This window comes from Carcharodon carcharias, chromosome 20, assembly GCF_017639515.1.
Source record: "Carcharodon carcharias isolate sCarCar2 chromosome 20, sCarCar2.pri, whole genome shotgun sequence".
Lineage (NCBI taxonomy): Eukaryota > Metazoa > Chordata > Chondrichthyes > Lamniformes > Lamnidae > Carcharodon > Carcharodon carcharias.
The window spans coordinates 111020436-111039393 of record NC_054486.1 but is presented as its reverse complement, the minus strand read 5'-3'; the positions used below and the strand labels follow the sequence as shown (position 1 = coordinate 111039393).

General features: G+C 50.3%; 1 protein-coding gene across 1 annotated transcript in view; it reads right to left on the bottom strand.

The window, feature by feature from the left end:
- The window catches only part of esr2a (estrogen receptor 2a), a 223856-nt gene extending 205449 nt beyond the window's left edge, over positions 1 to 18407 (bottom strand). Inside the window, exon 1 of the mRNA XM_041214795.1 lies at positions 18344 to 18407. Coding sequence (XP_041070729.1) covers positions 18344 to 18372 — 29 coding nt within the window. The 5' untranslated portion in view covers positions 18373 to 18407. The remainder of the gene's footprint in view (positions 1 to 18343) is intronic.
- Positions 18408 to 18958: the final 551 nt, after the last annotated feature.

The window sequence follows — 18958 nt, the reverse complement described above, 5'->3', positions numbered from 1 at the left end:
GCTTTGTATCATCTGCGGACTTGGAAATATTACATCCAGTCCCCACATTCAAATCATTGAGATATATTGTGAACAGCTGGGACCCAAGTACTCACAGTCTGCCAACACAAGAATGACCTGTTTATTCCTACTCTCTGTTTTCTGCCTGTTAGCCAATCCTCAATCCATGCCAGTATATTACCTCCTATCTCATGTGCTTTAATTTTGCTAATCAACCTCCTGTGAGGGTCTTTATCAAAAACCTTCTGAAAATCCAAGTATACCACGTCCATCGAGCCTCCTTTATCAATTCCGCTAATCGCATCCTCAAAAAACTCCAACAAGTTCATTAAACATGATTTCCATTCACAAATCCATGCTATGTCCAATCAGATCATGATTATCCAAGTATCCATTTGTCACATCCTTTAAAACAGATTCCAGCATTTTCCCTGCTACTGATGTCAGGCTAACAGGTCTGTAGTTCCCTGTTTTCTCTCTCCCTCCTTTCTTAAACAGCGGGGTGACATTTGCTACCTTCCAATCTACAGGAACCATTCCAGAATCTATAGAATTTTGGAAGATGAACACCAATGTATCCAATATCTCCATAGCTACATTTTTCAACCCTCTGGGATGTAGAATATCAGGTCCTGGGGACTTATCAACCTTCAGTTAATTTCTCCAATGCAACCTTCTTATTAACACTAATTATCTTCAATTCCACATTCTCCCTAGTCCCTTGGATCTCTAATTCTAGGGGATTTCTTGAATCTTCCTCAGTGAAGACGGACACAAAGTAATCATTTAGCTTCTCTGCCATTTCTCTATTCCCCATTATAAATTCCACCCCCACCCCATCCCTGTATGATTTAGCCCAGAGCATATTCAAGATTGAACTTGATAGATTGGGTACCAAAGGAATTAAGGGACATGGGGATAGTGCAGGACAGTGCAGTCGAGGTAGAAGATCAACCATGATCTTGCTGAATAGCAGAGCAAGTTCAAAGGACCAATTGACCTACTGCAGCTCCTAGTCATGTTCTTACGAGAGATTTAGGAGAGTTTTGGTTACATGTTCTATTTGTTGTAATATCCCGAGGCTCCTTTTACATCAACTATTTCACTGTGAAACCTTTGCATTAAATTACATCAGTCCTCCAGTTCATGGGTTGACTTAGTGGTGTCAACACTCATTCCCCTCAATCCCCTGAGAACAATGGTGGCCCTCAGGTGAAGTGGGGTTAGGATGCAAAGTGGTGAGTCAGTCTCCGTTTTAAAGGTTATACATTCTCACCTTGCCTGCAAATATTTTGAATGATAATTTACAATGTCTGAATTTGTTATGGAAATTCCCTAGGTAAACATGTCATGCTGTAGTTACACCTGCCCAGCAGTAATGATGCTGCGCCAGCTCCACTGGGCCAGGACAGCTGCGATTGTAGAGGTAAGCTTCTGTAGGTGGTTTGCACGCCTAATGCGGACACAGGAATTTCTGATGGGAAAACTGACAGGATGCATGCACATGGTTGGGCCTATGAATAAAACATTGATGGAAAATAAGGCACAAGTGGAGAAATAAAAACAGAACTCCGGTAGGTCTGGCAGCAACTGTGGAGAGAAAGACAGTTCATGTTTCTCGGCAATGACTGCTTATCAGGAGCTGGAAGTTATAGAGATTTAACTGTTTTAAAGCAAGTTCTGGGACAGGGAAGAGGATGGGGCGGTGAATTGTGAGTCTTGGCAGTGGATCAGGGAACAGTCCCTTTGGAATGCCGAAAGGTGGGGGGGAAGACGTGTTTGGTGGAGGCATCACATGAACAGTCATCGACTTGAAGCACTAACTCTGTTTCTCACTCCACAGACGCTGCCAGACTTGCTGAGTTTTTCCAGCATTTTCTGTTTTTATTTCAGATTTCTAACACCTGCAGTATTTTGCTTCTGTTCTCTCAAAGTTGGTTAAGAAAAATGGGGGTGGGAGGAAGGGACAACACAGGAGCACTAGTACTCCAACGTCTTGGCCTACTATATCATCTTGTGAGTCTTTGTTTTTCTGCAGGGTATGGTATGTTGTTTGAATAAAATTGTCCTTGATGTTGGAGGAACTCTGCGTACTTGCTTCAGGCTGTGTCCCTGCTCATCCTGAAGATGTTCTGAGAGTGGACAGGAAGGTACAGAGACAACGGTGTCAGGGGACAGGAAGAACATGGGTTTATGCTGCACTTGGCAATACACCCTCCAGACATCACAGCATTGAAAATATCTTTCAAGCGCACTCACTGTTGTAGTGCAGGTAAATGCAAATGTACAGAGCAGGATTCCATCACCAACAACACGATAAAGGGACAGTTAGATTTATAGAATCTTACAGCACAGGAGGAGTGCATTCGGCCCTTCATCTCTATTCCAGCTACTTGGGAGGACTCTTCAATTAACCCCATTCTGCCTGCACTTTGCCCATAATGTTGCAAATCTTTCACCTTCAAGTGTTTCACCAATTATCTTTTTAAAGTTATGATTGATTCTGTTTCCATCACCCCATCAGACAAACGTTCACAACTTGCTGTGTAAAAATATCTCTCATCTCTCTCTTGTTCTTTTGTCAATCAACATCAATCTATGTCTTCCTATCAGTGAAAATAGTTTCTCCTTTTGACTCTATCAAAATCTATCATGGTTTTAAACATTTCCACCAAATCTGCTCTGCTGTAAAAGGAGCAATCCCAGCTTCTCCAGTCTCTCTATATTAAGTGAAGATCCTTATCCTTGGTGCCAATGTAGAAAATCCCCTCTGAACATCCTCTAGGACATTTACATATTCCTAAAGTGGGGCTTAGCCAGTGATTTATAAAGGTTTTGCAAAATTATCTATGACAAGGTGGTGGTGAGCTGCCTTCTTGAACCGCTGCAGTCCATGTGGTGTAGGTACACGCACAGTGCTGTTAGGGAGGGAGTTCCAGGGATTTTGACTCACTGCAGGATTCCTAACCTCTGACCTGCTCTTGTAGCCACAGTATTTGTATGGCTCGTCCAGTTCAGTTTCTGGTCAATGGTAACCCCAGGACATTGATGTTGAGAAATACAATAATGGTAATGTCGTTAAACATCAAGGAGACTGAGAATCGTGCAGCGAGTAACTCACCTCCTGACTCCCCAAAGTCTGTCCACCATCTACAAGGCACAAGTCAGGAGTGTGATGGAATACTCCCCACTTGCCTGGATGAGTGCAGCTCCCACAACACTCAAGAAGCTTAACACCATCCAGGACAAAGCAGCCCCGCTTGATTGACACCCCTTCCAAAACATTCACTCCCTCCACCACCATCGCACAGTGCCAGCAGTGTGTACCATCTACAAGATGCACTGCAGGAACTCACCAAGGCTCCTTCGACAGCATCTTCCAAACCCATGACCACTACCATCTAGAAGGACAAAGGCAGGAGATAGATGGGAACACCGCCACCTGGAAGTTCCCCTCCAAACCACTCACCATCCTGACTTGGAAATATATCGCCGTTCCTTCACTGTCACTGGGTCAGAATCCTGGAACTCCCTTCCTGACAATAACCTATACCCAATGGACTACAGCAGTCCAAGATGTGAGCCCATCAGCACCTTCTCAAGGGTAAATGAGGATGGGCAATAAATTCTGGTCTTGCCAGCAACACTCACATCCCATGAAAGAAACAAAACAAAAAGTGCGGACTCACCATCAGCAGAGGGGTGTGGTAATCAGCAGGAGGCTTCCTTACCCATGTCTGACCCGATGCCATGAGACTTCATGATGTCCAGAGTCAATGTTGAGGGATCCCAGGGAACTCCCTCCTGACTGTGTACCACTGTGTCACCACTCCTAGTGGGTCTGTCCTGCTGGTGGGACAGGACATACCCAGGGATGGTGATGGTGCAGTCTGGGTAACTGGCTAAGGTCTGGTTTGGTCAGCTTGACCCTGTCAGGCTCTCGCTTGACTGGACTGTCTCCTGATTTTGACACAAGTCCCCAGGTGTTGGTGAGCAGACCTTGCCATGGTTATCAGGGATGGGTGTGCAGTTGTCAGTCGTATCCAGTGCTGAGATTTACATTGGGTGTCTGTCTGGTTATGTTATTAGATTTTTCTGTAGCGGTTTGATACAACTGAGTGGCTTGCTCGGTAATCGCAGAGGACAGGTAAGTGTCCACCACATTGATGTGCATCTGCAGTCACATGTAGGCCAGACCAGGTAAGGACAGCAGATTTCTTCTCCTGAAGGACATTAGTGAACCAGATGGGTTTTTTGAGACAATCCAATAGTTTCATGGTCACCGTTACTGAGAGACTAGTTTTATATTCAGTTATTGAATTTAAGATCCCCCGCTGCCATGGTGGGTTTGAACTCATGTCTCATGATCCGGGCCCCTGAATTATTAGTCCAGTAACATAACCACTAGGCCACTGCAACAGGCTTCTGTGTCCTTAGGCCTCAGTTTATAAAGCAAGCATTCTGTATACTCTTTTACCAGCCTTCCCAACTTGTCTTGTCACCTTCAATGCTTTGCTCACATATACCCCCAGGTATCTCCGTTCCTTTAGAATTGTACCGTTGAGTTTATATCGCCTCCCCTCATCCTTCCTACCAAAATGTATCATTTCACACTTCTCAAAATCGAACTTCATCTGCCCGGAGCCTGCCCATTTCTCCAGACTCATGTTACTCAGAGGTCTTCACTATCCTCCTCATTACTTACTACACCTGTGAGTTTAGTTTTCTAGGAATGGTACCCAAATCCTCGTTTCTACATATCATAACAAGCAGGACTCCTGATACTGACCCCCTAGGGTCGATCCCCTAACAGTCTGAAAAACAACCATTCACCAGGATTCTTTGCTTTCTGTCCTTTAGCAGGTTCAGACCCACACTGTCACCGTCTATTCAATCCCTTCAGTTTTGTTAACAAGTCTATTTTGTGGGACTTTGTCAAACGCCTTTTGAAAGTCTTATCCCCAGCATTAACAACGTGACCCTCAACAACCCTCCCCCGTTACTTTACAAAGAAACTCAATCAAATTAGTCAAGCATAATTTGCCTGTAACAAATCCACGCCAGTTTACATTTCTAAGTGTGAATGATATTTTTATTAGTTGCACGGAGAGACTGGAGAAACTTAGGTTCTTGTCCTTGGGGCAGAGTAGGTTCAGGGAAGATCTACTTTTATTTAAAATTAATGAGGGCTTTTTGTTAGAGTGAATCAGGAGTAACTTTCCAGGAGCTAAGGGGTTAATGGCCAAAAGATCCAGATTTAAGGTAATTGGCAAAAGAACAAGAGGGTGTGATGATGAGAATTATTTAACACGTTGAGTTGTTGAGATCTGGAATGCACAGCCTGAAAAAATGGTAGAAGTTGATTCAATAATAACTTCAAACAGGAAAATTGGATAAGTTCTTGAAAAGGAATAAAATTGCAGGGTTATGGGGAAAGAGCAGGTAAGTGGGACTAATTGAGCAGTTTATCTGACAAAATCCAGGAACAACAGGCCCCATTCTGTACTGCAAGATTCTATGTAAACTGAGTAACTCTCCTTCCGTGACCTCTGCTTCTTGCTGATCCTTACCATAACCTTACACGTTTTCTGGACATCTATTTGTGAGCGCTGCTTTATGCACAGTTTTTGCTTTGTTGAAGATGCTGTAGAGTTACAAGTGGTTTTGCGACAGCTAAGATTCGGTGGGTAACACAAATGTGCACTTATATAGCGCCTTCAACAAAGCAAAATATCCCAAGGAGCAAAATATCACAGGGGCATTGCCAGACAAAATATAACACTCGACTACATAAGGAGACAGGCGGTCAAGAGTCTGGTCAAAGAAGTTAAGGTTTTAAGGAGTGTCTTAAAGGAGAAGACAGAGAACCTGCCTCTGAGAGGTTTAGGGAGGGAATTAGGGCCCCAGGCAGCTGAAGGCACGGCCGCCAATGGTGCAGCAATTAAAATCAGGGATGCTCATGAGGCTGGAATTAGAGGAGAACAGAATTCTCAGGGGGTTGTGGGGCTGGAGAGGTTTACAGAGATAGGGAAGGATGAGGTCACGGAGGGATTTGAAAACAAGGATGAGGGTTTTAAAGTTGAGGTGTTGCTGGACGGGGACCCAATGTAGGTCAGTGAGCGCAGGGGAAGTGGTGCCAGCCAGGGCACACACAGCAGAGTCTTGGATGACCTCAAATTTAAGGAGAGTAGAAGGTGGGAGAGCAGCCAGGAGAGCGTTGGGATAGTGGAGCCTGGAGGTAACAAAGGCGTGGATGAGGGTTTCAGGGCTGAGACAGGGGCAGAGTCGTGTGATGTTACGGATGTGGGAGTGGGTGATCTTAATGATGGCGTAGATATGTAGCTGGAAGCTCATCTTGGGGGTCAAGTTGCACACTGTACTGAGTGAAGTACTAAGGGAGTGCTGCACTGTCAGAGGTTCCAGATTTCTAATGAGATATTAAACTGATGCCCTCTCAGGTGAATATAAACGCTCTTGCGGCATTATTTCAAACGACATGGTAATTCCCTGCTAAATCCTGGCCGATTGCTGTTTGTGGGAGCTTACCGTGAATCAAATTGGTTGCTGTGATTACTACATTACAACAGTGACTACACTTCACAAGTACTTCATTAGTTGTCAAGCACTTTGGGGCATCAATCGATGGTGAAAGGCGCTATAGAAATATAAGTCTTTCCTTTTTTGTCCTGGCGTTTATTTCACTGTCAGAGTATGGGAGTTGAGAACAGACGAGAGCATCCCACCCCGGGACAGTGGGATCTCCTCCTGTAAAGGTCAACAGTGACTGCGGGATTTTTCTCCCACCCCCCCCCCCATTATCCTTCATTTCTGAGGAGAGATATAAAAAAAAGTCTCCACAAACAGGAGCACGCAAAAGGGGGGAAGAAAGATAAGGCCACCTTGAACTATCACTGAATTGACACGGTGCCTAGAGCGACTTCTGGTGAGGGATTCAAAAAACCTCCCTCTGTCCCTCACAGACCAATGTCGAAATTATTTAAACCATAACAATTGTCTGTCAAGATAAAAAAAAAGTACTCATACCTCACACGAAGCTGATGTCCTGCAGTTCAAGACTAGACTATTTTACCCAGCACTTGCATTTTTTTCAAAAAATAAATTGACAGCAATTTCATTTGCACAGATGTTGCTTACAAGAAGCTGGTATGTGCTATGCTGGAGGATAATGGCCTAACGGACGCAGCGTGCTTGTTCCTATTGCGGGGAGAATAGGCCCTAAAGCACTTCTGTCCCTCCATAGGCACTCGATAAATTTCCAGGATCATTTCTCTCTCTCGTACCTGGACAAAACACCACGGGTGCCGGTCCCACCGAGGAACCTCAGCCCAAGTGCCTGTGCCTCGTGAGTTTAGACTGTGAGTGGCAGCTGGCTAATCGACTATGGGGCCATCACACAAGAGCCCAATAGCTCTGCTTTCAAGTGTTTGCAGCCACAAAATCCCCTCATGTGAACGCACATCATCCCTCACACACTCCCCTCACGTGAACTCACTCCCCTCACACACTCCCCTCACGTGAACTCACTCCCCTCACACACTCCCCTCACGTGAACTCACACCCCTCACGCGCTCCCCTCATGCACTCCCCTCACACACTCCCCTCACGTGAACGCACTCGCCTCACACTCCCCTCAAGTGAACGCACTCCCCTCACTTGAACGCACTCCCTTCATACACTCCCCTCATCTGACCGCACTCCCCTCACGCACTCCCCTCATCTGAACTCACTCCCCTCACTTGAACGCACTCCCTTCATACACTCCCAAGTGAATGCACTCCCCTCATATACTCCCCTCACGTGAACTCACTCCCCTCACACACTCCCCTCATCTGAACTCACTCCCCTCATACACTCCCCTCAACTGAACACACTACCCTCACTTGAACGCACTCCCTTCATACACTCCCCTCAAGTGAAAGCACTCCCCTCATACACTCCCCTCACGTGAACGCACTCGCCTCACACTCCCCTCAAGTGAACGCACTCCCCTCACTTGAACACACTCCCTTCATACACTCCCCTCATCTGAACTCACTCCCCTCACGCACTCCCCTCATCTGAACTCACTCCCCTCACTTGAACGCTCTCCCCTCAATTGAACGCTCTCCCCTCATACACTCCCCTCATCTGACCGCACTCACTTCATGAAAACACACACCCCTCATGCACCTCCCTCTTGTGAACGCCCTCCCCTCATCTGAAAGCACTCCCCTCACATGTACACACTCCCCTCATACACTCCCCTCACATGTACACACTCCCCTCATACACTCCCCTCACATGTACACACTCCCCTCATACACTCCCCTCACATGTACACACTCCCCTCATACACTCCCCTCATATGTACACACTCCCCTCATACACTCCCCTCACATGTACACACTCCCCTCATACACTCCCCTCACATGTACACACTCCCCTCATACACTCCCCTCACATGTACACACTCCCCCATACACTCCCCTCACATGTACACACTCCCCTCATACACTCCCCTCACATGTACACACTCCCCTCATACACTCCCCTCACATGTACACACTCCCCTCATACACTCCCCTCACATGTACATACTCCCCTCATGTGAACACACACCCCTCACATGTACACATTCCCCTCATACACTCCCCTCACATGTACACACTCCCCTCATACAATCCCCTCATGTGAATACACTCCCCTCATGCACCTCCCTCTTGTGAACGCCCTCCCCTCATCTGAAAGCACTCCCCTCACATGTACACACTCCCCTCATACACTCCCCTCACATGTACACACTCCCCTCATACAATCCCCTCATGTGAACACACTCCCCTCATGCACCTCCCTCTTGTGAACGCCCTCCCCTCATCTGAAAGCACTCCCCTCACATGTACACACTCCCCTCATACACTCCCCTCACATGTACACACTCCCCTCATACACTCCCCTCACATGTACACACTCCCCTCATACACTCCCCTCACATGTACACACTCCCCTCATACACTCCCCTCACATGTACACACTCCCCTCATACACTCCCCTCACATGTACACACTCCCCTCATGTGAACACACACCCCTCACATGTACACACTCCCCTCATACACTCCCCTCACATGTACACACTCCCCTCATACAATCCCCTCATGTGAACACACTCCCCTCATGCACCTCCCTCTTGTGAACGCCCTCCCCTCATCTGAAAGCACTCCCCTCACATGTACACACTCCCCTCATACACTCCCCTCACATGTACACACTCCCTTCACATGTACACACTCCCCTCATACAATCCCCTCATGTGAACACACTCCCCTCACATGAACACACTCCCCTCATACACTCCCCTCATGTGAACACACTCCCTTCATACACTCCCCTCATGTGAACACACTCCCCTCACATGAACACACTCCCCTCATACACTCCCCTCATGTGAACACACTCCCCTCATACACTCCCCTCATGTGAACACACTCCCCTCATGTGAACACACTCCCCTCATACACTCCCCTCATGTGAACACACTCCCCTCATGTGAACACACTCCCCTCATACACTCCCCTCATGTGAACACACTCCCCTCATGTGAACACACTCCCCTCATGTGAACACACTCCCCTCATGTGAACACACTCCCCTCATACACTCCCCTCATGTGAACACACTCCCCTCATACACTCCCCTCATGTGAACACACTCCCCTCATGTGAACACACTCCCCTCATGTGAACACACTCCCCTCATACACTCCCCTCATGTGAACACACTCCCCTCATACACTCCCCTCATGTGAACACACTCCCCTCATACACTCCCCTCATGTGAACACACTCCCCTCATGTGAACACACTCCCCTCATGTGAACACACTCCCCTCATGTGAACACACTCCCCTCATGTGAACAGAGACTCCTTCCACTGACGCCCCTTCACTCAAAACAACCACAGGCATTAACTCCTCTAAACATTTCTCATTGTGCACATCCTGTGGTACCTTTCAATTATTTTGTGCAGTTTGCAATCCTTTAGGGGAGGCTGTGGTGTAGTGGTATTGTCACTGGGCTAGTAAACTAGAGACCCAGGGTAATACTCTGGGAACCTGGGTTCAAATCCCACCACAGCAGATGGTGAAATTCAATTTCAATAAAAATCTGGAATTAAAAGGACAATTGTGAAAGCATTGTTGTAAAAACCCATCTCACTAATGCCCTTTAGGGAAGGAAATCGGCTGGCCTACATGTGACAGCATTGTGTTTGACTCTTAAATGCCCCCTGAATAAGGTCAATTAAGGATGGGCAATAAATGCTGGCCTAGCCAGTGACACCCACATCCCATGAATGAGCTGGAATGCCTTCATCCATTGAGCCTGTAGCTGAGTTCCAGACAGATGGACAAATGTCTGTCTCTTTGCTGCACTGACACCTGTCCAGGTGCATGAGCAGGACAAAGCTGGACTGAGAACTGCCGATCCCAGAACTCTCCTTTCCAAAGCTATTCTCTGGAGAACTGATTGATACACAATCACATGTGAATGTTGGCCACATAATGGTGAATCAGCTCCAGAAGCGCACCTCTCGCACAGACAGAGGGTGATGACACTCCCTTAGCTCAACATAGGCCAGCTCTCTCTGCTTTGCTTTCACACTCAAGATGCTCCTTAAAACCTGCCTCTTTGACCAAACCTTTGCTCACCTGTCTGAATATCTCCTTATGAGGCTGGGCATTTGTTGGTTTTGTTACCCCACTGTGAGGCACCGTGGGACATTTATATAGCACCTTGAATGAAAAGTTGTTGTTGTCTGGAGATGCTGAGATCTTTCGGGATCATATGGTTGGGGACCCCACTGGATGCTGCATTTAAATCACTGAGATATTGGATAAGCCCCTGAAGGGGAAGAATAGTGCAGGGCAGTGGGGCAAGGGTCGGGTAGCTGGACCAGCTAAATTGAGAGGGCTAGCATGGATTTGGTGGCCAAATGGCCGCCTTCTGTGCTGGAACCATTCGAAGGAACCAGCCACCCTTACTCGGTCTAGCCTGTATGTCATGCCAGTCTCCGCAGCACTGTGGTTGGCTCAGAGCTGCTGTCTGAAACGGCCCAGCAAGTCACTTTAAGGATGGATAACAGACACAGCTCCTGGCCAATGACATCCACATCTTGGGAATGGATAAGGGGGGGCGGTTTCAAAAGAAAAAATTGATTCTCCTGCTCCTGCTGTGGGATGTGGCTGTGCGGCAGAATGGTGAAAGGGCTCAGTGACCCCCACCCAGTAAACCAGCTCGTGAGGTGGCACAGGTCACCCAGTGGGATCTCCCCCTGTTAGAGTGTAACCACCTGCTGCCACTCCCTTTAAGAGTGGACACCCAGGGATGGGTGGGGGGGAGGAGGGTGGGGGGAGGCAGGGGTGAGAGGTTGCGGGGGAGAGAGAGAGAAGGACAGACAGACAGGCACGGAGATTTGAGTTTAAAAGTGTGGTGCAATGGGCTGAGTGATTCACTGCAATGAGCTGGTCCAACACCATGCTTCACATCACATCTTCTACTGATTATAAACATCAGTGTCCCTGTAGTTCTGAGGGGGGCAGTGATATCAGGAAGGCTGCCACTGCTGCTCATTGTCCAAGAGCATGTGCCTGACTGGGTGAGAGCAGCACCAGGTCACTCCAGGACATCCTTGGGTTCAAGGCTGACTAAATGGGTGGCAGTCTCATGGCTGGGTCAGAAAGTTGTGGGTTCAAGTTTCGCTCTAGAAATGTAACCCGGTTTAACACTCCAGTGCAGTACTGAAGGAGTGCTGCACTGTGAGAGGGTCAGTACTGAGGGAGTGCTGCACTGTCAGAGGGTCAGTACTGAGGGAGTGCTGCACTGTCAGAGGGTCAGTACTGAAGGAGTGCTGCACTGCCAGAGGGTCAGTACTGAAGGAGTGCTGCACTGCCAGAGGGTCAGTACTGAGGGAGTGCTGCACTGTCAGAGTGTCAGTACTGAGGGAGCGCTGCACTGTCAGAGGGTCACTACTGAGGGAGTGCCGCATTGTCAGAGGGTCAGTACTGAAGGAGTGCTGCACTGTCAGAGGGTCAGTACTGAAGGAGTGCTGCACTGTCAGAGGGTCAGTACTGAAGGAGTGCTGCACTGTCAGAGGGTCAGTACTGAGGGAGTGCTGCACTGTCAGAGGGTCAGTACTGAGGGAGTGCTGCACTGTCAGAGGGTCACTACTGAGGAAGTGCCGCATTGTCATAGGGTCAGTACTGAGGGAGAGCTGCACTGTCAGAGGGTCAGTACTGAGGGAGTGCTGCACTGTCAGAGGGTCAGTACTGAAGGTGTGCTGCACTGTCAGAGGGTCAGTACTGAGGGAGTGCTGCACTGTCAGAGGGTCACTACTGAGGGAGTGCCGCATTGTCAGAGGGTCAGTACTGAGGGAGAGCTGCACTGTCAGAGGGTCAGTACTGAGGGAGAGCTGCACTGTCAGAGGGTCAGTACTGAGGGAGAGCTGCACTGTCAGAGGGTCAGTACTGAGGGAGAGCTGCACTGTCAGAGGGTCAGTACTGAGGGAGTGCTGCACTGTCAGAGGGTCAGTACTGAGGGAGTGCCGCATTGTCGGAGAGTCAGTACTGAGGGAGTGCCGCACTGTCGGAGGGTCAGTACTGAGGGAGTGCCGCACTGTCGGAGGGTCAGTACTGAGTGAGTGCCGCACTGTCGGAGGGTCAGTACTGAGTGAGTGCCGCACTGTCGGAGGGTCAGTACTGAGGGAGCACTGCACTGTTGGAAGGTCAGTACTGAGGGAATGCTGCACTGTCAGAGGGTCAGTACTGAGTGAGTGCCGCACTGTCGGAGGGTCAGTACTGAGGGAGTGCCGCACTATCGGAGGGTCAGTACTGAGGGAGTACTGCACTGTCAGAGGGTCAGCACTGAGGGAATGCTGCACTGTCAGAGGGTCAGTACTGAGGGAGTGCCGCACTGTCAGAGGGTCAGTAGTGAGGGAGTGCCGCACTGTCAGAGGGTCAGTAGTGAGGGAGTGCTGCACTGTCAGAGGATCAGTACTGAAGGAGTGCTGCACTGTTGGAGGGTCAGTACTGAGGGAGCGCTGCACCATCGGAGGATCAGTACTGAGGGAGTGCTGCACTGTCAGAGGGTCAGTACTGAGGGAGTGCCGCACTGTTGGAGGGTCAGTACTGAGGGAGTGCCGCACTGTTGGAGGGTCAGTACTGAGGGAGTGCTGCACTGTTAGAGAGTCAGTACTGAGGGAGTGCCGCACTGTTGGAGGGTCAGTACAGAGGGAGTGCTGCACTGTCAGAGGATCAGTAGTGAGGGAGTGCTGCACTGTCGGAGGGTCAGTACTGAAGGAGTGCTGCACTGTTGGAGGGTCAGTACTGAGGGAGCGCTGCACCATCGGAGGATCAGTACTGAGGGAGTGCTGCACTGTTGGAGGGTCAGTACTGAGGGAGCACTGCACTGTCAGAGAGTCAGTACTGAGGGAGTGCTGCACTGTCAGAGGGTCAGTACTGAGGGAGTGCTGCACTGTTGGAGGGTCAGTACTGAGGGAGTGCCGCACTGTTGGAGGGTCAGTACTGAGGGAGCACTGCACTGTTGGAGGGTCAGTACTGAGGGAGTGCTGCACTGTCAGAGGGTCAGTACTGAGGGAGTGCTACACTGTCGGAGGTGCTGCCTTCTGGCTGAGACGTTAAACCAAGGCCCCATTAGCCTTTACGAGCAGATGTAAAAGATTCCATGACACAATTTTGAAGACGATCAGGTGAGTTCTCCCTAGTGTCCTGGCCAATATTTTCCCCTCAATTAACATCACTAAAAGCAGATGATCTGGTCAATACCACATTGCAATTTGTGAGATCTTTCTGTGTACGAATTGGTTGGTCCAAACATTCCAAAACACAATCAGCTATAAAACACTTTAGGACATCCTGAGAATGAGTAAGACGCTATAGAAATGCAATTATTAAATTTCTTCTTGTGCTGCAGTTGATTAGCCTATCAATATTCAACGAGGCTTACACACAGAGAATCAGAGCCTGTGTCGAGTACAGGGAGTGGGGAGGATCGAGAGAGGGAGGGCAAGGGGGCATTGAGAGAGTGGAGGGGTGTGGGAGGGCTGGGAGAGTGAGGGGGGGAGGGTTGAGAAAGGGAGGTCCGGGGGTAATGAGAGATTGGAGGGTGGGGAGAGGGCGTGCAGGGTGAGGGGGGAGGGCCAGGAGAGTGAGGGGGGTGGGGGGGCTGTGAAACCTGTGTGATATACTAGGCAAGATGGGGAAAGAAAGCAAGAGGGGACTTTTTAAAAAATCAGATTCAATCGTTGACAAACTTTTTTGCTGGAGCATTAACTCTACCTGGGTTTTCAGTGATTCTGTTACTGAGCCAGCACTAGACGGACTTGAATGTAAAGATGTGGCCTCAATGCAGATGAGCTGCGCACTGCAATAAGGAGCTGCTCGATCTGAGTTTCAGAAGCCTGCTCTCAAACACTGAGTAACACCACCACCCAGAGGAACAAGGCTTTTACACACACACACACACACAATAGCAAGAATTCCAGCTCACATTAATGATCACAACACCCTCTACAACATATATCGATCAGCAACCAGTTCTCCAAAGGTAGCTTCAGGAAGATTAATTCTGGCAGCAGCAAATCGCCAGGCCAGGTTTAGAGTGGCGGACTTCAGATCAGCTCTTGTACCTCGGGCAGGTGACAGTGCAGCAAAGAGGCATTTATCAACAAAAACAAAAATACCTGGAAAAACTCAGCAGGTCTGGTAGCATCGGCGGAGAGGGACACAGTTAACGTTTCAAGTCCGCACGACTTACTTAAAACGTTAATTGTATTCCTCTCCGCAGATGCTGTCAGACCTGCTGAGTTTTTCCAGGTATTTTTGTTTTTGTTTTGGATTTCCAGCATCCGCAGTTTTTTGCTTTTATCCAGGCATCTGTCAATCTGTCTGGGGCTCAGTCAGAAGCTCAATGGGTGAAGGACACTGAGGGACACATGGGGGGGGAACTGGGGGCAAGGGGGTGGTCTGTACCCCATTGGGGTGGGGTGCTGATTTGGGGGCGCAGGGTTTCAGTGTTCCAGTTTGGAGGGGGAATGATAATTTCAGGGAATGAACTCCGTCTCAGGCAGGAGTGTCAGTCAGGTCTTTGTTATTTGGTGCTGGCTTTATGCCCCTCTCCCACCCCACCCCACCCCACACTCCACATCGACCCCCAACCCCAACCCCACCCCACACTCCACATCGACCCCCAACCCCAACCCCACCCCACACTCCACATCGACCCCCCACCCTACCCCACACTCCACCCCACCCCACATCGACCCCCCCACCACACCCCACCTCACCCCCAACCCCACACCGACCCCACACCCCACTCCACCCCACATCGACCCCCCCCACCACACCCCACCTCACCCCCAACCCCACACCGAACCCACACCCCACTCCACCCCACATCGACCCCCCCCACCACACCCCACCCCACCCCCAACCCCACCCCACATCGACCCCCCCCACCCCATCCCACCCCACACTCCACATCGACCCCCAACCCCAACCCCACCCCACACTCCACATCGACCCCCAACCCCAACCCCACCCCACACTCCACATCGACCCCCCACCCTACCCCACACTCCACCCCACCCCACATCAACCCCCACCACAACCCACCCCCCACCCCACACCCCACCCAACACCGCACCCCACATCGACCCCCCCCACCACACCCCACCCCACCCCCAACCCCACCCCACATCGACCCCCCCACCCCATCCCACCTCACCCCCAACCCCACACCGACCCCACACCCCACTCCACCCCACATCGACCCCCCCCACCACACCTCACCCCACCCCCAACCCCACCCCACATCGACCCCCCCCACCCCATCCCACCCCACACTCGACAGCGCAGCCTCCCCCATCACCCACCTTAATCTACTGACCTCAACTGGAAAGAATATGAGGGCAGAGGAGGGATATCGGGCAATTCTGGGGCAGGGCAGCCGCAAGACCAATCTCAGTCCCTGATCACCCACTCAGTCAGGCACTGAGCTGGAGGTGACAGTGACTGAGTGAGAGTGAGATTCTGAGGAGTGAGTGAGTGCATGAAGGTCAGAGTGAGTGTGTAAAAGGGGTGAGTGAGTGAGGGGTTGAATGAGTGAAGGGAGTGGGTGAGCGTGAGGGGTGAGTGTGAGGGGCAATGTGAGGGGGTGAGAGCAAGTAAATGGGGTGTGAGTGAAGGGCGTGAGTGAGTGTGGGGGTGAGTGTGAAGGGGTGGATAAGTGAGTGAGGGGCATGAGTGAGTGCATGAGAGGGTGAGGGTGAGTGTGAGTGAGCGTGTAAGAGGGTGAGACTGTGTGTGAGGGTAACAGTGATTGTGCGAATGAGTGTGAGGAGGTGAGTGAGTGTGAGGGTGAGAATAAGTGTGTGAGGGTGAGTGAATGAGTGAGGGTGAATGAGTGAGGGTGAGTGTGTGAGGGTGAGTGAATGAGTGAGGGTGAGTGTGTGAGGGTGAGTGAATGTGTGAGGGTGAGTGAGTGAGGGTGAGTGTGAGGGTGAGTGTGTGAGAGTGAGTGGATGAGTGAGGGTGAGCCTGAAGGTGAATGAGTGTGAGGGTGAGTGTGAGGGAGTGAGGGCGATTGTGAGGGTGTGTCAGGGAGTGTGAGGGTGAGTGTGAGTGTGAGGGTTTGCGAGGGAGTGAGAGGGTGTGTGGATGAGTGTGAGGGAGTGAGTGAGGGAGTGAGTGAGTGAGGGAGTGAGGGAGTGAGTGAGTGAGTGAGTGAGTGAGGAGTCTGTGGACAGTTCAGTCTGAACAGTAATGAATACAGAAAGTGCTGGAATAATTCAGCAGGTCCGGCAGCGGCTGTGGAGGGAGAGGCTGAGATAACCTTTCGGGCCTGCGTGACCCGTCTTCAGCTCAGCGCTCTGCTGTGATGCCTGGCGTAGCCGAATAGCCCACGACCGCTCACTGCGGAGCTTCAGGAGGGACTATACCCCTTCCCTACTCCCTTTGGATGGGGGGAGAGGGAGGGATGAAGGAGGAGGGTGGGGAGAAGAGAGAAGAGAGGGGGTAATTGAACAGTGAAGTCCTGACCCACCAGTGGGGGTGCCGGACTGTCGGGGAGCCCGGCTGTCACCAACACCCAGACATCAAGACACGAAATTTTCTCCATGTGTCGCTCCCGATAACCGGGAGTGAAGTTTCGGCCGGTGTGAAACTCCAGACAGACGGACCAGCTAATGACCAGACACCAGGACTCAGAATGATCCCAATTTCCGCCGTGGACCCCCCCCCAGCGGAACTGTCACTGTCACAACTGTTCAATGTGAAACTTACTCTTTAAATCGGGGATTAGTTCTGGTTTTTAAAAAAAAGTCTTAAAAAATGTTTTTGTGGGAAACAAATGTTAATATTTTAATGGGATCCCCTGTATTCTGGTTACAGGGGAGAGAGAGAGAGAAAGGGGCAAAGAGAGAGAAAGGGGCAGAGAGATAGAGAGAAAAAGAGAGAAAGGGACAAAGAGAGAGAGAGAGGAAGGAGGAAAGAGAGAAAAAGAGGAAAGAGAGAAAAAGAGGGAAGTGAGAGAGAAGGGGAAAATCAGAGAGAGGAAAGGGGAGAGAGTGAGAGAGGAGGAACGAAAGAGAGAGAGAGAGAAAGGGGCAAAGAGAGAGAGAGAGAGAGGGGAGAGAAATAGAGAGAAAAAGAGAGAAAGGGACAAAGAGAGAGAGAGAGGAAGGGGGAAAGAGAGAAAAAGAGGAAAGAGAGAAAAAGAGGGAAGAGAGAAAAAGAGGGAAGAGAGAAAAAGAGGGAAGAGAGAAAAAGAGGGAAGAGAGAGAGAAGGGGAAAATCAGAGAGAGGAAAGGGGGAGAGAGTGAGAGAGGAGGAACGAAAGCGAGAGAAAGGGGCAAAGAGAGAGAGAGAAAGGGGGAGAGAGTGAGAGAGAAAGGGGAAAGAGAGAGAGAAAGGGGGAGAGAGTGAGAGAGGAGGAACGAAAGCGAGAGAAAGGGGCAAAGAGAGAGAGAGAAAGGGGGAGAGAGTGAGAGAGAAAGGGGAAAGAGAGAGAGAAAGGGGGAGAGAGTGAGAGAGGAGGAACGAAAGCGAGAGAAAGGGGCAAAGAGAGAGAGAGAAAGGGGGAGAGAGTGAGAGAGAAAGGGGAAAGAGAGAGAGAAAGGGGGAAAGAGAGAGAAAGGGGCAGAGAGATAGAGAAAAAGGGGGAAAGAGAGAGAGAGCGAAAGGCAGAAGAAGGGAATGTGTGAAAGGGAGGGAGAAGGGGCCAGGCAGACAGAGAGGGAGCTGCTGGAGTTAGTGCTGCCCAGCCAGGTACTTACCGCCTCTTCAGTAGCTCCTCCCGGTCCATGGTCCAGATGAAAGTTTGTATTGAACTCGGCCTCTCTCCCTGTTGGCCTCCCACATCCACAGTCTCAGCTGCTGTCACTGGGATCTCCACCTCGCTCTCACCACCCCCCCACCCCCCACCCCCCAACCAGGCAGCCAGACAGCCCCCACAGCCACAACTCTCAAACTGCGCCTTGTTTACTGCTCTCGGGTTTAACCTGCGCTCGGTTGTCAGCAGCGCTGGGGCTGTCAGTGAGAGAGAGTGAGGAGGGGGGTAAGGAAGGAGCCGGCGCTATAAAGTGTCAGCGCTTTGTGAGGGGCTGAGTCCTGAGCCTGTTTTTACTGAATCCCTCTCTCCACCCCCACAATGTGTCCTGGAAAAGCAGCGCCATCTGCAGCCTTCAGCAGCACCTCCCCAGCTCCCACCCTCAGGAGGGAGAACTCGGGTAACCTCCTTGGGAGAGAGAGAGTTTGAACTGAAACCCTTCTCTCCGCACCATAGAGCGGCCGGACTGTCAAATGGTTTCCCACAGGGACAGGCAGAAACAGACCGTGCCCTTTGAAGGGTAAAAATGTTGTGTGAAGTGACGGTCCCTGTCTTTCACTGT